This window comes from Epinephelus moara, chromosome 14 (genome assembly GCF_006386435.1).
Source record: "Epinephelus moara isolate mb chromosome 14, YSFRI_EMoa_1.0, whole genome shotgun sequence".
Classification (NCBI taxonomy): domain Eukaryota; kingdom Metazoa; phylum Chordata; class Actinopteri; order Perciformes; family Serranidae; genus Epinephelus; species Epinephelus moara.
In genome coordinates, this window is record NC_065519.1 from 14,344,914 (window position 1) to 14,369,086 (window position 24,173).

Sequence of the window (24,173 nt, forward strand, 5' to 3'; positions counted from 1 at the left end):
TAAATTATTGAAATTACAATAAACCATACTTTATATGTTTATATGCAATGCATGAGTTGTTTATGAGTTGGCTAAACCTCAGCTATGTTCATTTAGAGCTTGTGGGGCGGCAACAAGGGTGGCAAACATATTTCTAAGGTGGCGAACATACCCTGCAGGATCAAAAGTACACAAGTTTTCATTCCAAGTCATTTTGTGGCTAATTAAAATTCTGGTGAGGTCTTTGACTGGTATGCAAACTTATACACATGGCCCTGGGCACATAACTTCCAACCACTATACATCTCCGTGCTTTAAACACTAATAAAACACGTTTGTTATAAAAGACTACAATCCCCATAACTTCAAGAAAAGACTTGCCGGAAATGTAGTTTTTATGGCTGCTCTGAAAAGAAAATGTAGATATAATCATAAATGTTATGGCTGTATCATAAAGTGACATCAAATTGCTGGAATTAAGATGTTCATGCGTATTGGCGAAGTTATGAAAATATAATCAGTTATATTCATTGTGAGTATGTTCGTTAGCTAAGTGTGACACTACAAGTACCACAATGCACCGCTCCATTTTCAGCCAGAAAGAAACATGGCTGCCCACTGTTCACCGACGGTATTTTTATTTACGTTTCGTTTATTCGTTATAAGACAGACCGAGGAAGAAAGAGACAGCGTCAGGAGCTACACCGTGAATTAATTCAGTTAAACGAGTCGTTAGAGATTCGGTGAGAATACGCCATTTTGTCCAGTTGTAGTAACAGTGACCGTTAACGTTACTGACAGCCTGATTTTTTCTCCCCACTTTCGCTGAGCTGTCATACTGCTCATCAGTGTCGGACCGTTTGCCTTTGTTAGCGTGCTAACCTAGCTAAACAACATTTCAGCGAGTCCAACGCGTACATGCTACATCCGGTAATAGTCGCTATGTTTAGCCCCGTGAAGTCTTCTTATTTCAGAGTGAGCCCGGCCATTGTCAACAGAGAACTCGGCAAGACTAAGATGAGATAGCAAGAGGGCATATCACAGTGCTAACACACGATTTACCACGAGAGTCCGAGCATAACGCAGAGAAAACGGAGTGAATCACTCAAACGGCATGTTTGGGAATCTATTCGAGGAGGAGGAGGAGGAAGGCTTCTCTTCCACCTCCTCCAGAGGCAGAGTTGTGAAGGGGGGAGACGAGCCACCTCCACCCCGAGGAAGAAGCAATCTGTGCGGCATCAAGAACCAGGGTGGCACCTGCTACCTCAACTCTCTGCTCCAGACCCTGCTGTTCACCCCAGAGTTCAGAGGTGAGGACAGATTATTTCTTTTAGAGTCATGGGATGAGATTGAGTGCAGCAGACAACCAGAGAGCAGTTATTTATTTATTCATGTTTACATATTCATTGTTTGGTGTGCATCTGTACAGAGGAGCTGTTCAAGTTGGGAGCAGAGGAATTAGGATGCCTGGAAGACAAAGAGAAACCAGGGGCCAAAGTAAGTGATGTAAAGTGCCTATTGCTTTAACCATAAATGAAATGTCTGTATCTTTGAATTGTAATGGGTGTCTACGGGTCCTTAAAGAGTCCTAAAATGTCTTAAATTAAGTTTTCTTAATATGAGGCTTTAAAAAGTCTCAAATCCAGACTCATCAGACCAGGCAACATTTTTCCAACCATCTATTGTCCAGTTTTGGTGAGCCTGTGTGAATTGCAGACTCAGTTTCCTGTTGTTAGCTGAAAGGAGTGGCACCTGGTGTGGTCTCCTGCTGCTGTAGCCCATCTGCTTCAAGGTTGGACGTGTTGTTGGTTCAGAGATGGTCTTCTGCAGACCTTGGTTGTAACCAGTGGTTATTTGAGTCACTTTTCTAACATCTTGAACCAGTCTGGCCATTCTCCTCTGACCTCTGGCATCAACATGGTATTTCCACCCAGAGAACTGCCGCTCTTTCAGACCATCCTCTGTAAACCCTAGAGATGGTTGTGTGAAAATCCCAGTAGATCAGCAGTTTTTGACAGACCAGCCCGTCTGGCACCAACAACCATGCCACCTTCAAAGTCTTAAATCACCTTTCTTCCCCATTCTGATGCTCAGTTTGAACTTCAGCAGGTCGTCTAGACCATGTCTACATGCCTAAATGCACTGTGTTGCTGCCATGTGATTAGCTAATTAGCTATTTGCATTAACAAACAGTTGAACAGGTGTACCTAATAAAATGGCTGGGAAGTGTATATATAATGTGTATTTCCATTGCAGGTTTGGTCTTAAATTTCATATAAGGTGGTATTAAAAATGTCTTTAAAAGTCTTACATTTAACTTATATCTAAGGAGGTTTTCCTTTGTTCTCCTCAGGTCAGAGTGATCCCTCTGGAGCTGCAGAGACTGTTTGCCAGTCTGCTGCTGGTGGACCAGCAGAGCGCCTCCACCGCTGACCTCACTGACAGCTTTGGCTGGAACAGCAGTGAGGTATGTGTCCATTATCTTTGTCAGTGGGAGGGAGAAAGAGAGGCTCAGGTTACACTTCTCATTTCAGTGAACGATTTACCTTCCAGTCATACCAGGAATTGCATGCTGAAATGCACAAAAGTGGATTTCACATTATTGGCAGGTCGGGCCTGATTTCACTTACATTTTGTCTGGAGGTATCCCAGCTGCAGTCATGCAAAACAAATTCACAAAGAGGGAAAACAGGAAGAAGCATTCACAGATTTACACAGGCCATGCATGACCACATTTTCCAGGTCAAGACTGCATATACAGTGATGTGATTAGATGTGAACCAGAGCTTTAAAACCAATCAAAATGTAGAGTATGACCTCATCCTGGGGGGGGGGGGGGGGGGTATATGCAGGTTTATGGGTGTACCTACTTCTTTTTCTGTTTTTCTGTCTTGTATATCAGACAGAGAGTGCACCCACTTCCTTCTTGGAAACCTACCCATCAACTTAGTAGTACACCCACCACATCAACTACCGCTACACCACAGGAAGCTGCTTCTAGCTAGAGAAGAAAAGCGGAGAACCATTTTGCATTTTCAGTCAAATTTTATTGATGTCTATTGGTGCAAGTCTTGCATAACTTCCTGTTTGTATTTAAGGGTGAAGTGCATTGATTTCTTCAATGATAACACACCGACAACATACCATTGAACGTCTAATACAGTATACACTGTAAACAGTTAGTTCATATTGTGGAATTGGGGCACAACGGATGTCTTTTGTTTGTAATTTGATCCCTTTTCTGTGTGTTCTTCTCTCAGGGAACAAACCAGCATGATGTGCAGGAGCTGAACAGGATCCTGTTCAGTGCCCTGGAGCACTCTCTTGTGGGCACCAGTGGTAGTACGTTTATCCACCAGCTGTACCATGGGACCATTGTCAACAGCATTGTCTGCAAGGAGTGTGGTAACGTCAGCCAGAGACAGGTGTGTCCATGTTTGCCAGGTTTCTCTGCCTCTTTGATGTGGCTCCTTTTTAAAAGTTATATTCTGCCCATTAGTTACTGTTTTTGTCTAAATCTCATGTCAGTAAGATTTAGCAAGACTGACACAATGGGAGTAGTCCTAAGTGGAAAAAGTCTTACTATAAAATGCTAACACAAAGATGACTAATTAACTCAGCTCTGTTTTCTGTGTCTTCTTTAGGAGGACTTCCTGGACCTGACAGCGTGTGTTTGTGGCGTGTCTAGCCTGGAGGAGGCTCTGTGGAACATGTTTGTAGAGGAAGAGTTGTTTGAGGGCAATAACCTGTACCGCTGTGCACAGTGTAACAAGCTGGTGACTGCTGCCAAGGTCAGTGCCAGCTTCAGACTGCGTCAACACAATAACAATGGTTGTATCACAGTGAGCCATAAGAGATAATAAAATTCTCCTTTTCCCTCTTTTTCCCTGGAAAGGACCATTAAAACTAAACATGTAAAAACTTGTTAAATAAACATGGTCTCCTCGTGTAATTTCTTTTTCTTTTTTACATAAAAAATGTTGCCTTTTTTGTTGTTCCTCACCTTCCTTTACTTATTTTGCTGTTGCAGTCTGCCAAGTTGAAGAAGCTCCCTCCATTCATAACCATGTCTTTGCTGAGATTCAGCTTTGATTTTGCCAAATGTGAGCGATACAAGGAGACAGGACGCTACAGTTTCCCCTTAAGCATCAACCTACGGCCATTTTGTGAAGAGGTACCTGACGGATTTTAACACTAACCTCTCTTCTTTTTAGATCAGGCACATTTAACATGACTCTTCTTAATTGTTGTTCAATAATTCAGTCAAACTTTATTTATACAGCACCCTTAAGAATATTTAATAATGATCTTATTTGTTGTTATTTTAGTTCAATTTTTTGGTTTCCAGGCTCATGTGAACTTCATTCTGGAAGGTTTTGACACACTAAGAGGTCTTGATTATGTTTTCCTCCCTCACAGACTGATGGAGATGACTCTGATTACTCCTACGAGCTGTTCTCTGTGATTATCCATAAGGGCGGCTGCTATGGTGGCCATTACCACGTTCATATCAGGGACATTGACCAGCTTGGCCAATGGGAGCCAACGGTGAGAAACACACAAGGGCAAACATCCCCAATAAAATTACTGCTAATATTCAGATTGGCAGACTTTTTGGATGTGCTTAGTATCAGCAATGTTAAATAAAGTTTGCCATTCAGTTTTTGAATGTGTGCACCAGGATAGGCATCACCTCCTTGTTTCTTTGTCAGGAGGAGGAATGCAAACCCAAGACTCAGAGGAAAGTCAAGGAGGAGGTCAAGAAAATGTGTGAGCCAAAAGTACAAGAAGATGACCCTTTGTCTGTCCTCACTGCCATTATTGCCCAGGTATAGCCACAGCAACTCTCCTCAATCGGAATATTATTATTAAAAATATATTATATATATTTTTAGTTCATTAAGTGTTTCTTGTTGAGTCAGTAGTATTGCCAGCTCTTTTAATTGGGTGGCATTCATTTTCTGTCCACTAGGAACCATCAAAGAGTGTCCTCTTGGACCAGCTGGGACAGAAACTCATGAATAAGATTGGTTCATCCTGGAGCAAAAAGTTCAGAAAACACTGTGGTCCCATAGGAAAGGTATTTAGGAGTTCTTGTTTTTATGTTTTCATATTTATCATTTTGAGCTCATACCAGTGTATATCTCATACCAATAGTTCTTACTTCTTTGCTTTTCCCTCCTGGTGTAGTTCCTGCAGTCCCATAGTGATATTTTCATGTTGGTGTCCAATGGTACTCGAGTGGCACTGAAGGCAAACCCGCCAAGCCCTGTGACTGAGCCACCCGGCCCAGCAGAGCAGACCACTAACTCCGATCCTTCAACACCTTCAGACCCCGGAGCTGCTGAGCAACAGCCGGAACAAGACCAGAAGCCAGAGCATGACCAAGAGGTAGAGCAACAGTCTAAAAGGTCTAAAGTGAACAAAGACTGTTCCTGGTGGACATCTTGTGATTACTTAGGTGCCTGTTTCTCATGGTTTTTCTGCCTGTCTGTCAGCAGGGTAGCCACTGGTTTGACCTGAACGACTCCACGGTGACTTCTATCAGGGAGTCTGACATAGAGAAGCAGTTCCAGGGCAAAGAGAGCGCGTACATGCTGTTCTACAGAAAAACACAGCTGCACAGGCCTAGTGAAGGTAACAGACTCCATGTTTTATGTTGGAAAAGAGAATCGGAGAAAGAAAGAGCGAAGGAAAAAATTATTATGGGTAATTTGAATGAATGAAGCAGCAAACTGGTTCATCATTTGTTTTGTTTGATAACTTGATAGTTATATCATCAAGTAAACAGGAGGCGAGGTAATTAGAAGACTAATATTTATCTATTGAAATGTGTTTTATGTGTTTACATTCACAGCCCTGAACAATCCCCAGTATAAAGTTCCTCTCAACCTCATCCAGATGGCTCAGGAGGAGAACATCAAACTGCAGAACATGCGGTACAGAGACAAACACACATATTACGCTATCACCACATGACACTTTTAGCTGTTAAGTGGGTTCTGACTTAAGCGGGATTTATAGTTGTGTGGCAGACCTTACTCCTTAGCCTACGCATGTCACCTTTCCCGTTGTGAGCATTTATACTTGTGCTGTGGTGTGTCTGTGTCACTCTGCAGTTACACCTCCAAAACACTAGTAGGCGGCGGGGTCTCTGTGAAGTTTAGTTGATTCAAAACACACATTAAATATGGCTTAATGGAGACAATTTCAAACACAAGTACACAAATCAGCTTCACTATAACTCACAGCATTCACAGACAAACACTTGTCTTTATCTGGACACATTTTCCCCACAAACACAACATGATAATGTTTTTTGCACAAGCCTATGGCATTTTATATTGTATAAATTATGATCATCATATGATAGAGATTTCTTCTGCTCATATGAAGCCAGGATAAATCCCCGAGTATAAATCCCCAAAGGATAAATCACACAGAAGACTTAAAATGCTATTATTCACACAATTTATTGTTTATCTGTGATATTGAAGTAAATAAAAGCTTTTTTTCCACTGAGGGAAATGGTTTCAACTTGCAAAAAAAAAACAAGAGGTCTTTGTTGCTGCGACATGTAGTTACATTCCTGGGGAGTTGTGCGTCACGCTATGGTGTAGGCTCTACGTTCCCCTCTACGAGTGTGAGATTTCAAGCTATAGTTGGTAATCCTGTTCAGAAACACTTCTTGTTATACTGGGTGAAATGGTCCTTCCATCCTGAGAGTAGCCAATACATAATGTGTTTAGAAAAAGGAACGAAAAAAATGCGACCTCTGTGGCAGCTGCAGGTCTGTAAAAACCAAGGTTAGCAGGAGTTTGCTGAACAATGGCAGAGAAAATGCAGCCAAAAGTACCACTTCCAGTGTTACTTGTAATGGCTTGCCCTGCTAAACAGGCTGAGAAAAGAAAGTCAGAGGCAGAAAAGGCTGCGACGAAAAAGGCTGAAAGTCAGAGGCAGAAAAGGCTGCGACGAAAAAGGCTTTGGATAAAGTGAGAGGACAAACCAGAGTCAACATCGTTGCAGCTTTTGAACGGTGGAGACAACTGAGGGAGCTGAAGGGCCTGAAAAGTGATGCAGAGGTTGCTGTCTTTCTGTTGGACAGGTAATTATTTGTTTGCTTCGGGGGATTTGTTATTTTACTCGGCTCTCCTCTGCCCTGCTTACTCCTACTGCAGGATGCGAGTTCAAGTTCGTGTGGGGCGGTGGCTTTGGACGGAGCACTGACGGGAGGGGGAGGAGGGGGTGGAGCTTAGAGGAGGTGCCACTTTCAAATCTTGCTAGCTCTCCAACATTACCAACTATAGCTTTAAGTGGTATCTTAAATTTCACAATCAGTGAGGATCAACAGAAGTTGTATAAAAATGGGTTTGTTACATAGATTATTCATATCAGTCAACACTCTTTATATTACAGCGAGGAGTTTGAAGCCACTAACAACACCATCGAGCTGCATCTGCACCTGGCCCCCTCGTATAGGCTCGAAAATGGAGCCCTGCAGCCAATCAGCAAAGAGCAGAATGGGAGCACCAATCTGAGTTTCGACCGCAGAAAAACTGTGGGAGATCTCAGATTAGCTATTTATCAGGTAACTGTGTCTCCAAGAACACTAGCTAGCACTAGCTGTGTTTTAAAACGCCTAAAAGAATGAAGGAAATAAGCTACTTTTTTGTGCACATGTGCATTTGTTTATACAGATGCAGGAACTCTGGGAAGGAGACATGGCTCTGACTGTGGCCAGGAGTCTTCCTGCAGGGTTACACCTCTACAACACTCTTACAGGTGAGACACTTAAATGTAAAACACCTCAAGAGGATATAATACGTTTTGGCAAATTGCTTAACTATATTCTGCTTGTGGTTCTCTTTGCAGATGATGGTGTGTCCCTGTACAGTGCAGGCATTTGTACAAACTCTGACCTGTTTGTGTGGAACGGCAGAGAGGTGAGTACAACATGTTATCTGTAATGCTCACTTGGTAAGATCCCAAGTTGCTGACTAATGTACTTGTTTGTCTCCCTTCAGGTTTGTGGTGCGACTGTCCTAACTGGAGCAGAGTGGGAGCCAGTGCTGCTAAATGTTGTCCGTCCCTTTTTGGGGGAAGATGAAGGTCAGGAGGTGGAGGATGGGATGGAGTGTGAGGAGGGAAGAGGAGGTTTTGAAAATGGGGGACCAGGGCTTAAAAAGGAAGCCAGAGGGTTTGCAGGTGCTGCGACCCTCGGGGAGGTGAGGGAGGCACTGGGGGAGCCTGAGGAGAGTCTGCTGTGCCAGGAGCATAAAGGAGGACAGAGAGGAGAGCACGAGGCAGGAGAGGGAGGAGGGGCAAGTGGATGGAGGGTGTTCCCACCTGATGACATGCAGCGGACGCTCAAGGAGCTGTCGCTGAAAGACGGAGATGCACTATTGGTGCTGGAGCCACAGTCCTTCGACAGCAGGTAAAATCCTCAACAGTGTGTGTATGTGTTGTTTTCATCAGCCATGTGTTTTACCGCTGTCTTCTTAACTTTGTTCAGCATGTTCGCTCTAAATGGAGACGTCGTCACTGTGACTACACCATCTGACTGCCGCTGGCTCCAAGTGGAGTTTCGACCACTTATAGGAGGAGGAGGAGAAGGGGAGAAAGAAGAGGAGAGGAGGAAGATTAAGGTTCCAGCTACAGGAAGTATGGTCAGTAATTGTTGTGCTGCTCTGTCTGGCTGTGCTCTTTGTCTCTCCATTAAAGTATCACATTGTCCTTTCTAAAAGTAATTAATGTGATTAATGTGTCTCTCTTACAGCTGCTGTGTGAGGTGAAGCAGAGGGCCATAGAGGAGCTGCAGCTACAGGAGCAAATCTCAGGCAAGATGCTCAGTCTTATACATAACTGTGTCTGCAAAAGATTTCCTGGTCACTCTCCTCATTATAGAGTATATGCAGATGCAGAGTCCCACTTAGTGAAACAAGTGTGGATTAATTCTTGTGAACACAGATCCTCAAATTTGGCACAAATGTCCACTTGGACTAAACAATGAATTGACTAGATTTGTTGGTCAAAGGTCAGGGTCACTGTGACCTTGTCTGTCTCACTCTTGGGAAAACAATATCTCAAGAAATCGTTGAAGGAATTTCTTAAAATTTGTCCCAAACGCCCATTTGGACCCAGTGATGAACTGATTCGATTTTGGTGGTCAAAGGTGAAGGTCACTGTGATCTTGCCTCTGCCTCATTCTCATGAATGTTATGTCTAAACAACACCTTGAGGGGAATTTTTAAAATATCGCACAAACGTCCACTTTGACTCAACGATGAACAGATTACATTGGTCAAAGGTCAGCGTCACTGTGACCTTCCGTCTGTCTCATTCTCATGAACGTGATATCTTAAGGCCTTGAAGGGATTTCCTCGAATTTGGCACAAACGTCCACTTGGACTCAACAATGAATTGACTAGATTGGTAAAAGCTCAGCGTCACTGTGATTTTGCATCTGTTGCATTCTCATGAACACAATATCTCAAAACCTTGAAGGAATTTAAAACTTTGGCACATACGTCCATTTGGATTCAACAATGAATGGATTAGATTGGTCAAAAGTAAAGGCCACTGTAACCTTGTGTCTGTCTCATACTCGTAAATGCGATATTTCAAAAAGGCCTTGAAGGGATTTCCTCAGATTTGGCAAAAACATCCACTTGGACTCAGCAATGAACTCATCAGAGTTTGGTGGTCAAAGGTCAAGGTCTCTGTGACCTCACAAAACATGTTTTTGGCCGTAACTCAAGAATTTTTGCACTAATCGTGACAAAATTGTACACAAAGTGAAGCATCCATGTTTTAAAATATGTAGCGTCTTTGCAGCAATGTTCTAAGATAGGTTAGTGAAGTAAATGTCTCTTGCAAATGTAAAATTACAGCCCATTAAACTGTAACACTTCAAACATGAGGCTACACTGCTTTAGGTTTTACCAGGGTTAGTATAGAATACCTCAATAAATTATCACATGCCCAAGATGAAAACTGGCTCGGGACCTCACAAGTGTCTTTAAGTATTTTTTTTTTTTTTTAACTCTCAGCTACTGTTCAGGCAGTGAAAATGTGTATTTGTGTTTGGAATCTTATGTTCTTATGCAAGCATACATTCCTAAATCAGCTGTTGTTTTTATTCTCACTGACCAGGTGCACAATACTGTCTGAGGCAGGTGGACTGCACAGGGAAACTCCTTCCTCCAGGTACTGTACTCTGTAACCTGGGGGTGATTTTAATGGTGCAGATGAGTTAGAGCTGGAAATCCCCCTCATTTTAACCAAAATATTAAGATAGGCATTCCTTTACACTGCCCCCTCATTAAATGTTTAAAAGGTACTCCCCCTGCTTGTAATTTTTCTTCTCATCATGTATCTTTGAAGTTTTTAGAGCACATTTACTAAGTGCATTTATGTTGTCTTACCGTGGTTTACCTGACAGTGTGTGAGGAGCTGAGTGTTCGGGATGCAGGCGTGCGACTCATGACCACACTGACTCTCTGTCCGGGAAATGCCCCCAAGGCATCACAGGTGTGTCTTTTATTTGAGATCTTCAATAAATCCTTTGTACTTGCAGCTGCACAGCTGAATGTCGCAGAACGTTTAAGTACCAATAAAACCATCGGATCCCACATTTTAAAACAAATCGAGCTGAAGAGTTACGAGCGTTTAATATGCTTGACTGATGTTGATGTTTCCATTTGCTTGGCAGCTTTTCTTGCACTTCACTGTGGGCATGGCGCCCTCTGCTGGCATGGAGATGGACATAATTGTGGAGAAAACTTGTACTGTCAAAGAGGTGAGGAAACGTATTTTGTGAAACATTCATAATGTGCTGATGTTACATGTTTGTGTCCTTTAAAAAATGTTTATCTTTTGATTGTTATTTGCAGTGTCTAAAGGCGATGCTGGATGCCGTGGGACTTGATGGTAAAACTACAGTTTTCTACTGTTTTCCTATCATACTGTATGTAACTAGTATGTACTGTAGACTCAACTTTTGTGGTCGTTAACTGTTTGTAATATGATTTTAAATGTGTGTTTGCAGGCACCTGTTGGCATTTGAGGAGGCTGGATTGGTGTGAGGAGATTGGAGAACCAATTATGGATGAGGTGGGTGGCTGACTGTATTGTGCACAGTATGAATAGTATTTGTTATATTTAAAAACTCACTGCTGGTACACACCTCAAGAATGAGATTGAATTGAGCCTTGAGTTCAAAGTAAGGTTTGGATTTGAGGATGACCTTCTTCAGGGCTTTCTGGAGGGTCTGGACCCGAGCCTCAGCTTCCTGGCAGAGCCTAAATCAAACTGTTTGTAGATGTCAGATAGATAATTTTTGCTTTGCTCATTTTACCCTGCTGATTGTTTGAGCATTTGCACATACTTTTTCAGTCCCTCCAGGATGTTGTGATGTTGCAGTAGCAACAATTAACGCATATTCAACTAAACCCTATGAATTCTGTGGGACCTTGCAGTTTTGTTCAATCACTGCAACTTTTCCACAGATTGGAACAATCATTATAGTTTGCCATGAGTTTCACCAATAGTAGCACATCGTCAAACTCGCCCTCTTGTCTCTGATCGCGAGGATGTAGATGTTTTCGATGTCTCACATTTACCAACAAAAATGACAGTTAAAGACCATGCAAGGCAATGCCCTGATGTTTCGTCCCATGAGCAATGTTGTGATGAAACACAAACAAAAGTCACTGATTTAACAAACACTTTTGTACCTCAAAATGTGGAGAATAGCTGAAACACGTTGACAACAGACAAATCACCGTGACAGAGGCTGTTACAGATCCATTGCAAGTGTAGAAAAAATCATAGTGAGATTAATCATGCATGGACGGTGGTGACGTTAATTCAATACAATTTTATTTAAATATAAAGTCCAGTATCACAAATCCCAATTTAATTCAGAGGGCTTTACAGCAGACAACATCCCTCTGTCCTCGGAAACCTCACAGTGGATAAGGGGGGAAAAAAAATGGTAGAAACCTTAGGAAGAGCAACTGAGGAGAGATCCCTCTTCCAGGACGGACAGACGTGCAATAGATGTTGTGTGTAAAGGACACACAATACATAAACCAAGAATAGTGCGGTTTATACTCACTGGAACAAATTGCCTTGATTTTTTATGAATTGTACAAAAAATAAAACAACTACTTGCAATTTTCATTGCAAAAAATGCCAAAAAACATTACAACATGCTTCCCATTTTATTTAAAAAGCTGGCGTGAAATCAGGTATTTTTGGCTGCAACAATCCCCCAAAAAACTCTGTGAAATCCTGGAGGGGCAGATTTTTAATGATTTGTAGCACCAGGCAAAGTTCATAGAGAGAATATTATTTGTAAGCTAACAAAACTAAACTTGCATGTACCCAAAAGCAGATATATACTAGAAGGCAAAATCCAATCACATGACACCAAAACTCTTGAGTATTCTTTGAAATATTTGACCAACTTCTGCTGCATATTTGACAAAAATATATTAATACTCTCCCATTTAATCACAACCACCTTTTATTCTCAGGATGCTTCTCTGTCAGAGCTGAAGATAAACAATGGAGAGACATTAGTCGTCACAGAAGGACAACTTCCTCCAAAGGTACTTAAAGGTTTTTATATGGGGTGGAGATTCATTATACACCGGTGGTGCAGGAAGTTTTCAGATCCTTTACTTCAGCAAATGAACTAATACCACGTTGTGAAAATACTTCACTACAAGTAAAAGTCCTGCATTCAAAACCTTACTGAAGTAAAAGTATGTAAGTATTATCGTCAAAATGTAGTTGAAGTACTGAAAGTAAAAGTAAAAGTTGTACTATTCTATCTGATATTTTTGGATAAATATTACTGCTGTTTTAATGTGTTTGTTGCATTTTACTGCTGTAGATGTTTAAAGTTGTGCTCATTTTAACTCATTTATACTGTTGGGTAGTTTAATCTACAACAATGCATCATGTTCTGTAAGGTTATCATATATTTAAAGAAGTTGAGTCAACTTCTTATGAGCTCAGAAAAACAGCCCTGTTTCTAGATTTTTGACGATGCGGTTTCCAGATGATCCAAGAAGGTTTTTCATTAGACAAACGAGGTCAAGTAAAAAGTACATTTGTCTCTGAGATGTATTGGAGTGGGTGTATGAAGTAAAATAAAATAGAAATATTCAAGTCTAAGTACTTCAAAATTATACTCAAGTATAGTACTAGAGTAAATGTACTTAGTTACATTCCACCACTGTTATACATTAAAACTTCACCTCTGTAATCAGCCTTTGCTGTCTCTTTATCTGTCAGGGTTTCCTCAAGCTATCTGTGTGGCTTTATCTGGATCCCAAAAACAACTCAGCGGTTTCTCAGGATTTTAATCACACTGACAACGGCCTCACTGAGGAGCAAGTGCCGGAGGTTGTGACTGCAGGTGAAACACAAAGTCACGTACCTCCTCTGTGTGCTGGCAACATGGAGCTGAGGAGTGCAGGGCAGGTGGAGATATCAGACGAAGCCACGCTGGAGGATCTCAAGACTCAGGTAGCGTATGAAAGTTATGTGTATTGCAAAAGAGTTGATAGTTGTTCATACTCGTGTAGTAATCCTCTTTGAATCTAGTAGTTTTCCGTCCGTATTACTTAGGACCCAGAGATCAACCCCTTTCCCAATCCTACCAGTTAGTTCTAAGGGTATAACATAGATTGTTACTGGATGACATTTTACTAGCTGGTTAGTTTAGGAGGCCAAACACAACAAAACACAAACCAGGTAAATGTAAGTGTATGCAGTTTTGATGCTTTTAATCTAACCAAATGCAAACCTCTTGCTCTACTTCTGCATCAGGTGTTGACGCTGCCAGCCCTTCAAGATGTGTGTGTGCCCACCACTGCGTTCATGCGTGTGTGGCAGCTTGAGGGATGGAGGCTGGCACGTATCCTCAGAGGACAACAGCTCACACTCAAGTATGACTATGAAGTTTTCTGACATAGTGTTTATTCCCGTTTATGTGTAATGTGATGGCCACTAGATTTATTATCGATAAATGCAGCCCTTCTGTTTGGTTTCCTCCCGATCAGGAAGTTGAAGCTGACCAGTGGCACTGACCTCTGTGTGCAACAGCTACTAAAAGAAGAAGATCTGGGGTAAAGTTTGGAATGTCACCACCATTAACCATCTGTCCAACACATACAGTAGATTTCCCTGATTTAATTTCTTAGTTAAATTCTTTTTTGTCCCTCTGTTCCACAGCCCTAAAGATGTGATGCTGAATGTTAAAATGGGAGTACCAGGGGAGAGGTGTTTCTACCCTCCTGAGGAGCTGGTGTGGGATGCATCCCGTGACTCTTCTCCACGTTCTCTACGCGCTTGTCTGGCTGCACACTACGGCCTCTCCCCTGACTCTCTGCTGCTGGCCAAACACCAGCCAGACAAACACACCTGGGAGGAAATCTCAAACTGGGTAAGACTAAAGGAGAATCTGGTTTGGTTCTTGCAACGCAGGGTGCTTTCAGACCTAGAGTTCGCTTGCTTTGCTCCGAATCAGGGACTTACAAAGTTGGTTCGTGTTCTCACGGCAGCATTTACAAGCAGACCAGATAAAATGCCTTGCACGAGAAAGCTGCTCTTGATTGGTCAAAATTTCCATGTGGGAAAAATCCAGGAAGTAAACAAAACGTTGAAGAAGAGTACACTTGCAAGATAATTGTGACACTTTCTAATGTCACAATGGAGGGACAACTACGCAGGTTGATTTTAGCGCTGCTCATCGTGGACTATATTGCTGTCATTGTTCATTTTAGTCAAACCATACAGTTTGAAAACGAGGCGCGGCTCCAACTAGAAAACAATGTTTTGATGCATTGGATGTGCTGAATGTGCATATTAAGGCAGTACAGGAGGAGGTGCACATTAATAATCCTCCAGGACTGTAACATGCTCATGTTTAACCCAAACAATGTGTCATGTGACTGCAGTTGGTTCAGATCCAGGTCGGAACACGTTCTCACCACAAACGAACCGCACCAGCGTTAGTTTTGAACGAACCGTACTTAGGGGGCAAACGAAGTTGACAGGGCAAATGTGAAAGCATCCTAAGATGGCAGCAGCTGATGTGAAACTTTTTGTTGAAGCCATTTCCGTATCAGTATTGAATGAACTGTATATTTTGGCTAAAAGAAGAACAATCAACTGCACTTAAAGCTTTCCTTGAGAAGAAAGATGTGTTTACTTTGACAGCATGCCAGTTCATTTTTGCACACTGTAGTCTGTTTACATTTACTGTTGCTCAGGCATTGTTTTTTTCCATGGCTTTGCACCAAGTCCCACCTTAATGTGCTGTGATTGGTCGTGTACACCGGGCTGATCTGGTCATTTGTCGCTTGGTCACATGTTGATAAATCCTTGATAAAACCCCATGAAAATGGAAATGAACAGAGAGGTTCCAGACTTCTTTGCATTTGCGATTTTGTCTTTCAATGTCAGGCTAAACCCATATGTGTACTTGCAGTCTTTTGCTCAGTAGTTAAGTTGGTAGAGGAGATGGCAAAGCTTTAAACAGTTTGGGAAGAACATGAGAAAGAAATGACTGCATGAAATGTAGCAAAGAGTGGCTAACAGTTGGACAGTCAACCTTGATCATTCAGTCCATAATTTTATCAGGAGCATAAGTAAAGAAAGTATTCCAGAATGTCAGTGTTCTTGTATGTGTTGCTAATTCATTGTCACATCATCAGTGAATAATCTGTCGTTTGCCTTTAACTCTCAGAGTCAGCAGGTTTCCAAAAAGAAAAAGAAGAGAAAAGCAGAATCATTACTGGGAGCACCATTTCACCTCAAAGACGGCGACACAATCGGCATCAAGGTATCAATGAAATCCTGTCCCTTTTTAAAAACGACTCAGTTTTGCTTTGATTTGTTTGAGAAACACTAAATCTGTCCTTGATGTCTTTCCCAGAATCTTTTGATTGATAACAACAGGGACTTCCTCACCCTGGAGGATGAGCGGGGTCAGCAGAGGCTCAGAGAGCAGGCGGAGGAACGCAGGAAAGGGTGGGACTTATTTACTTAGACACATGCAGCTGCGGGGAACATGCTTGTTTCTTGGTGTAACAGTTGTGATCATGGCTTTGAACTGAGTACAGAGAACAGGAAACAACTCAAACCTTTTATGGCATGTGTTGTTTGGAAATCATCCTGTGACAATTGTGATCAGTAATGTAGCTGTAACACCACACCACTGTGTCAGTTAGCTCTGTTAAGATTTCATGTCATCCAACGTCTGCTCAAGATCCTAATTCTTTTTTACCCTTGCTTGTTTTCAGAGGGCAGGCTGCAGGCTCTGATGGCGCCGGACCACAGAGGAAGACTGCTCCGACCAAATCCAGGAAACCAGAGGTAGCACTGTCGATCAGCGTTGGGGAATTCAGATAGCACCCTGCTCCCATGGGTGCATGGACTAATCAGAACTACCTACAAAACCACGTGTGCACACACACACACACACACACACACACACACACACACACACAGATGCCATGTTGCAATGAGGACAATCCACTCGACGTCAGTCTTGTGCCACTTTTTTTTTTTTAACTGTATTTCTCCGCAAATCTTTCAAACCTGACTAAAAACTCTGAGGTACTTCCTGTCTGATTTGTCGACAGAGGAGCAGAAGAATTTTATTTGGACTCTTTAATTTGCTGTTTTCAAAAAACTGACAATTTTTTTTTTTTTTTTAAAGCTTGCTTCCTTTCTGTTCAAGCTCTTCTAACTTAAAGCCACCAAACCAGTTGCTGTTTGCTTGCTTTTTCAAAATTTTCTGAGGGATTTTTGAAGACAGTGTGACCTTCAGGATTTTTTTTTTGCTGCATGGATCAGTAGCTAATTTGTAACCTTATAGTGAAAGTATGAGCTCAGAGAGAAAACTGTTTCTACTTGGTGTTTTTTTCTATCACAGGCTGACACCTGTGCAAACTGGAGTTTCTATCTCATATACTGTTTTATATTAACTATAGCAATCAGGGTGACATGTTATATACTAGTAGCCACAAGCTAGTGGCTTTAAACTTTCACTTGTTCAGTACAAGAAGCCATTATAGTAAAAAATCAACCATGATGTGTTGATGTTGGTCATTAGGTGTTTGAAGTGATGCTCATTTTTATGATAAACCCGTCACTGTGCGCCAAGAACAAAACGTTTATCTGGATCATGGGGTTGTTTTAGGTTGATAACGGAGAGGAGAGATGGGCCTTAACGTGGAGACGCCTCGATGCTGCTCCGTCCTCCCTACCTCGCGCTCTACCTCTCTCATTCTACCTCTGCTCCCTTTAATTTCTTTAAAATGCATCTTCCTGACTTAAAGCCCTGCTTCATCAAGAGTCAAATACGGTTAAATAAGTATTACAGTGAGATAATTTTTGCTCTGTGTGTTCTCAACTTAAGGTTTGAAGTGACACATTTACTGTTTAAGTGTAGATCGTCTGCCTTTGTTTACTTCAAGTCATGTTCTATAAACGTATCAAACATAATTCCCCCTTTTAGAGCTCCAAATTAAAGCAGACTGTCTTCACTCTCACCTCAATATATCATTTCACATTCAGCTGAATAACTGTATGGAGCCAAACATCATTGTGTTATATAATCACCTATGGCGCCAGATGAATTTGCTGCTCACTGCTGCTCCACAAATATACTGTAAAACATTTAAAATTCTTTCTGACAGTTTTTCTTCTTCATTATGTAAAAGTGCAAATTCCTGAGTTGCTCCAGGAGTTTTCATCGTGGGACATTTAAATGTTTCATCTGCATGCACTATATGTGAACTTCAGGGAAGTAAAAATCATTCTGATGGATAATTTATTTGAAGAAAAAAGCGACAAAATAATTTTGTTACTTTATGAATCGTGATGGAAATCTGATTTTGTTATGAAATATTTTTATGGTGCTTGCAGGTTTTGTTTCATGTATAAATCTGGCCTTTATCAGTGCCAAGAGTTTGCAAGTACAAATAACTTTTTTTTTGGCTATATACTCAGCAATAGTTGAATTTCATTTTGTATTGTTTACTAGTGTTATTGATTACATTTTTGGTGTTATTGAGAAGGACTGCCCTGCTGTATTATGACAGTGGACTTCTGTGTGTATCTGTGTCAGATTGAAAGTGCAGGAAATATTTTATCAATAATAAAGGTATAAAGTAGTAACTGTCTGTCATGTTGTGTTAATTAGACTGAAACTAATTCACTGTGGCTTTCATACAGATTCTAACAGATTCCTAGCTGCATGTCTTCATGAATGGCAGTGTCCATTGGTCGGTCAGTGTCTCAAGAACTGTACAATTGAAGCAACCATTCATGCTCAAATTCACACCTACAGGCAATTTAGAGCTCAGCTACCTCTTCACCATGATGGACCAGCACAGCGCCCGCATCACTGCAGAAGCCACACCAAATCATCTTTCCATCTCACGCTCCATTCTATCCTCACTGATGAACAAGTCCCAGAGATACTTGAAATCCCTCGCTTGAGGAAGTACCGAGGGGGCAGTCCACCTCTTTCCGGCACCATGCGAACCATGGCCTCAGATTTGGACGACCTGGAGCAGAGTCAACAACAGTCAGGTTGACTATTGCAACAACACATCATCAGTAGGGTAAAACGACAATATATTATACATTACACAATAATGTAATCAAAACAAAATTAATCAAAGACAATCAGTCAATTCTTTACCTATCTCTACGCTACTGCTCTTTTACTCACGACCTCCTTGGACTCTGAAGAATAAGGCTGGAAGTAAAAATACAAAGAGTCAAAAAATCTCAGAAATCGATAACAGCAACTCGCTTAGGGGACTGAGTGCGAACAGGATGAGCTCAAGCACCCTTGGTCGTCCCATCTCATCAGGCTCTGGTTCGTCTCAGTCCATGGCATCAGCAAAGTTGTTCTGCTCAGTTGATGTCTCGTTCTGAAATTGAAAAACCTTGTCCAGCTCCTGTTCTCGTTCAGAGCCCCAGCAATCTTTCAGGAGATCTGCACTTTTCTAAAACCTTGACTTTTTATACCTTTTTCTCCATCCCTAGATGGACATCCTTCATCAAATCCCCTCCTTTACTGCCCCTAAATGGATATCCTACATTAGATCATTGGAGAGCACAAGGCTAGCACGAGGAGAGTCACAGATGGTGTGTTCACCTTTGCTATGATAAACAAGTGTTAAGTGACGGAAACTTGGTGTCCTTTCCTATAAGTTGAGTACATAAGGTCATAACCCCAGCAGCCCTGGTCATGAACCGATGTTTTGCTGAGCTTTGCTAATCTGTTAATTAAACCATTTATTTTAAGGTACTTCCCATTTTCTCCAGCCATCTGTGCCTTCTCAGCAGTCTGAGTACTTTCCACCAATCCTTTCATTTCCCTATTTATCCAATACACACACAAATCATTAGTTCATGTTACATCTGTTTACAATAAACTTTTACAATTATCATAAAGTTCACTCTTGAACATTTCTGTATAAAATCAACAAAAGTTCAATAGATATAAATTTTACAGCATGAACAACAAATCACACATCACATTATACCATTTCTATACAAATACTTTTAGCTTTTTAAATCTTTTTTTCGATTGAACCCCCATCTCCTTTTACTGCTGTTCTCTTGTGGTGGTTCCTCTTCTCCACTGGCTCCTGACTCTGCCTGTGATGGTGACAAGTCACTTATGGGTGACATGCAGGTCATGTAGTCGATAATCAGTTCTGGTTCCTCCTCCTCCTTTTTCTTCTGCTGGATCGTCAGTGGTAGAATGGGCTTGTTGGGGTTCTTCTTCATTAGGTTCTAATGCTTGGCTAACATTAGCTTAACAGCTAAGCATTAGCGTAACAGTTAAGCTTTAGCAGGCTAATGCTTGGTCAACGTTAGCTTAACACAGGGGTGTCAAACTCATTTTATTCAGCCATATTTGATCTCAAGTTGACCGGACCAATAAAATAATTGTAGAATAATCTAGAAATAAAAACAACCTTGACATTTTTCCTTTTCATTTAGCGTAAAGAATTACAAGTACATTTTAAAAACATTTATTTATTTATTAAGAGATGATGAACAACCTGCTATATCTTAAGGAAAAAGTGCTATTTCAACAATATGCCTCAGTTTTTCCACATTAATTAGGCCTATGACTTGCTGTCATTACATTTTTCCATACATTTCCACTCTTTTGCAGTAATGCTGGCATCACCAGCAAACTAAAGTGGAAGTTATTGAAGAAGAAGGTTAAGTTATCTGCACATCCCAAACCATTTACATATCTAAACTTTTGGCGGTATGAGGAGGAGGAGCTGTAGGATTCCACCAAAAGCGTCTCAAAATATTAGTCTGATAAGACTCTTTTGTACTGAAGCTGCTGGTTGACAATATTTTGCACAATGTTCAATATCTTTAAATATGACCACAATAAGCATTGTGTTTTCAGAGAACTGTATTCTGGCCAGGGTGGAAAATCCTCAGAAGCAGCATTTTACATGAAGTAGGATGCTCATTTAACTTGCTCCTGAAAGCTGCACCTCTTAGCCTTTACAACAGCTTTAATATTAGGTGTGCAAAGTCGGGTCCATGTCATTGGTTCGACATCCCATTAGTCCGACTGTCCGCGATGCTGAATGGCTCGCGGCGGGCGTATGGTGCGCCGCAACCGGCTTGAGGCAGAGCAGGCTCACGGCTTATGTATTTGTCACTTTCTTTTTCATTTTAACCCACACCATGATCTTTTCCTGACCCTAACCAAGTGGTTTTTGTGCCTAAAGCTAACCAGACCTTAACCACAGGGCATCATGATGATTTCGGAACGGACTTCGGAACAATGAGTTTAATATGGCCGGAACAATGGGATGTCGAACCAATGGGCTGTCGACCCATTGGTCAGGTCCCAGCAGGCTAATGCTTGGGTAACGTTAGCTTAACTGCTGACCGTTAGCAGGCTAATGTACGTCTAACGTTAGCTTAAGAGCTAAGCGTTAGCAGGCTAATGCTTGGCTAACGGGTAGCTTAAGAGCTAAGCGTTAGCAGGCTAATGCTTGGCTAACAGTAGCTTAACAGCTCAGTAACTTTTTAACAAACTCATCAGTAATAATAATAATAATACAAACTTTAAAAAGCATATGAATCTTTAAATGCAATTGTTGTTGAATGACTTTACATTCAGTGAAGAGTGCATAATGGCTTGTTAAGGATTCAAAACTTTAAGTTTAGGACTTGGGACTTTAGGGCAACAACTTGAGACTTATGCTGTGTTTAAGCAACAACGCAACAGCATGACCACAAACATATGATTGGAAAAGATAACCGCGTATATTCTAACAGTGCTCCGAATTTTGAACCGTCCAGTTTGTGCCAGACTGCTCTCCGGCACTTGGAGTATTTCAAAACGCACTTATAGTTAGCAGGCTAATGCTTGGCTAACATTAGCTTAACAGTTAAGCCTTAGTAGGCTAATGCTTGGCCAACGTTAGCTTAACAGTTAAGCCTTAGTAGGCTAATGCTTGGCCAGCGTTAGCTTAATAGCCAAGCAGCTTTTTAACTAACTTGTCAACTCCTCAGTAATAAATACAAACTTTAAAAAGCATTCATGATTTTTGTAAATGTATTATTACTCTTTTTTTAAAATGTCATTACATTCAGCAAAGAACGCATAATGACTCGTTAAACTCAAAGTTTAGGACTTGAGACTTGGGACTTAAGGGCAAACACTTGAGACGTATACTTTGAAGCTGCGAGTGACAATGTAACGACGTGACTACAAAAACATGATTGGAAAAGGTGAAAATCCTGTACAGCTTTTTAACTAGTGAATCATAATAACTCTTTAACGTTTTCTCGAGTGCCATCATCAGGATAAAATTTTGATATGACTAAACAATTTGTCAAAATAATTAAGTTGTCATTAGTATTAGCTTTCTGTCTTTCTTTTCTTTTTGTTTAGCACTGTGTTTAGCCAAGCTAACATGCTAAACCAAGACAGTTACACCTGCTAAACAAGTTAGCATGCTAACGTCACATTTAATTCAGCCTCACAAAGCCACAAGTCTAACTGTAGAATAAAACTATTAACTTTATCCCTGTGCAATAATGAAATATATAAATGACACGTGGAAAAAAATGTTTTAATATGCGTCTCTGTAGTAAATAATTACTGTAATATAACTGTCAACGTCCTCAGAGACATAGTACGATCATCATTCATGTGCCCCAGTAGTTTTTACGATGACCAATCACAGCCCAGGAAGCGTCTGGAGCGTCCAATCAGCTTTCCCGCTCCTGCTCCAGTGCCCGCCCTCTGGCACAGTATATTAATTTGGCAGGCAGGCAGAGACGCTGCAGTACTCAGTGCACGGTGAACAGAGGCTGTCTGGCAGTTTGACACTGAACTGGACCAATTACATCTGCAAAAATGGTGGATGCTTTCTGTGCTACATGGAAACTGGTGGACAGCCAGAACTTTGATGACTACATGAAGGCACTTGGTGAGATCATTTATTTTTCTCCTTGAAATATTGATACTGTTAGTGTCAGCAATGTGTTTTTAAGGAAGTTGCTTGTTTTTGCTCATATGGTTTCACTTTAAGTGCAGATAAGAAGTAAAATAAGTTGTTTTTATTGTCCTAATATGTCCAGTGTAATGCATTACTAAAGGCACTTTTATGACAGGTGTTGGTTTTGCCACAAGACAAGTGGGCAATGTCACCAAACCAACAGTAGTGATCAGCCAGGATGGGGACAAAGTGGTGGTGAAAACCCTGAGCACCTTCAGGAACACTGAGATCGCCGCTAAACTGGGAGAGGAGTTTGATGAGACCACACCTGATGACCGGCATGTCAAAGTAAGCCGAGTTTAAAAAGTCAGCGTGTAATAATCTTCACTGCAACATGTGCTCTGGCTCGGCATGAGGTGGGTTAAATTACACTGTGCTTGTGCTTGCAGTCCACTTTCACCATGGAAGGAGACAAACTTGTGCAGGTGCAGAAGTGGGATGGCAAGGAGACCAAATTTGTCCGAGAAATCAAGGATGGGAAGATGGTGGCGGTAAGATTGAATAGCACATGTGTGGAACAAGTGCAAATAATCTTTTTAAGTGTTTATATTTATCAGTTTATGGAGCCATTTGCATTATAAATTAGATGATGTAAATCATTTTGAGTTGCCCTGTTGGAATGTGCTGTAGGCTACATGTAAATTCACCTTTGCAGTAGTGTAATAACTGCTGTCATATGACCCAAATGGACTAAAAATAACTTGCTTTACATAGACCTTGCATTAAAAATCACAGCTAATATATACGTTGCATTTTGCTTTGTCTCTTCTCTGCCTCACAGACTTTGACTTATGAGGGAGTCAGTGCCATCCGCACGTACGAGAAAGCCTAACTTTACTCCTCCACTTGAATGAGCAAATCCTCCCTGCACTGCAAATGTTCAACAAGGTGTTCTCTGTTTTTTAACAAATGTTTGTTGCTTTTTTTTTCTTTTCTTTTTTTTACAATGTGCAGTGATTTGCACTTGATTTGCTGTTGTAACATGAGGTAAATATTTTGGGACATTTTTTGTAAGATCTTTTGTAAGAAATTCAGACAGTGAAGGGCCTAAAAGTTGTTTCATCACATGTGAAAAAGGGAAAAATAAACTACTTGACTAAACCTTCTTTATGCCTCCGAGATTTCAGTTGTTCAAAAGTGATGAGAGCGCTGTCGCTTCATCTTAACAGAGCTCTCTTCTTTATTTAAGGCATTTTCTTTCATGCAACTTTGAATGTAGTCCTACATTTCTTCTCAAATATGTGGACTTAAGTTGTGGGAACAGTGCTCTCCCTGTGATGGGTCAGTTCCAGGTGACAGCTGCAGGGTGACGGTGCAGCCCAGTGCGACCATTGAACTCATGGGAATGAATGTCCTGCAGTAACCCCCAGATGGTCAGAGAGGACTAGGAGCCGGAGGGGGTGGGGGTGCTGATGTCACACGCCTTGGGATAATCCGGTGTTAGTTGTGGTGTCATTACGTAGAGGCATCATTCGATGCTGTGTGGACCAACCGTGATTGAATGCTGCCGCTGGCATGGCAGATGACAGCCAGAGAAAGGATACCGTGCCGGATGAGGACAGTTTGTGTCAATCCAATATCCCACGGTTAGTAGTTCAACGTCTA

General features: G+C 41.3%; 2 protein-coding genes and 1 long non-coding RNA gene across 4 annotated transcripts; 2 read left to right on the plus strand and 1 right to left on the minus strand.

Annotated features, from left to right (window-relative positions):
* Positions 1-582: 582 nt before the first annotated feature.
* Positions 583-18,180, plus strand: usp40 (ubiquitin specific peptidase 40). 2 transcript variants are annotated; one of them, XM_050061884.1, is made up of 31 exons: positions 583-1,289; positions 1,409-1,476; positions 2,333-2,446; positions 3,240-3,404; positions 3,624-3,770; positions 4,010-4,153; positions 4,399-4,527; positions 4,692-4,808; positions 4,952-5,059; positions 5,170-5,370; positions 5,478-5,616; positions 5,837-5,918; positions 7,396-7,567; positions 7,677-7,761; positions 7,852-7,922; positions 8,004-8,413; positions 8,492-8,645; positions 8,756-8,816; positions 10,132-10,185; positions 10,421-10,509; positions 10,691-10,777; positions 10,872-10,908; positions 11,027-11,091; positions 12,519-12,593; positions 13,285-13,518; positions 13,822-13,940; positions 14,055-14,120; positions 14,227-14,437; positions 15,743-15,838; positions 15,932-16,026; positions 16,299-18,180. In XM_050061884.1, exons 1-31 carry the CDS (start codon positions 1,094-1,096, stop codon positions 16,405-16,407), a joined length of 3,900 nt encoding a protein of 1,299 aa, XP_049917841.1. In that variant the 5' UTR covers positions 583-1,093; the 3' UTR covers positions 16,408-18,180. The 2 variants fall into 2 exon arrangements, with proteins under 2 accessions (XP_049917841.1, XP_049917842.1); XM_050061885.1 differs by having other exon boundaries at positions 5,481-5,616.
* Positions 16,310-19,096, minus strand: LOC126400893 (uncharacterized). The gene is made up of 3 exons (XR_007571017.1): positions 18,710-19,096; positions 18,373-18,572; positions 16,310-16,446 (listed from the first exon to the last, which is right to left on the minus strand). It is a non-coding gene; the product is annotated as an uncharacterized LOC126400893 (long non-coding RNA).
* Positions 19,097-22,321: 3,225 nt separating this feature from the next.
* Positions 22,322-23,674, plus strand: fabp7a (fatty acid binding protein 7, brain, a). The gene is made up of 4 exons (XM_050061346.1): positions 22,322-22,499; positions 22,684-22,856; positions 22,958-23,059; positions 23,350-23,674. The coding sequence occupies exons 1-4, from the start codon at positions 22,427-22,429 to the stop codon at positions 23,398-23,400; spliced, it is 399 nt and encodes a 132-aa protein (XP_049917303.1). The 5' UTR covers positions 22,322-22,426; the 3' UTR covers positions 23,401-23,674.
* The last annotated feature ends 499 nt before the right edge of the window (positions 23,675-24,173 follow it).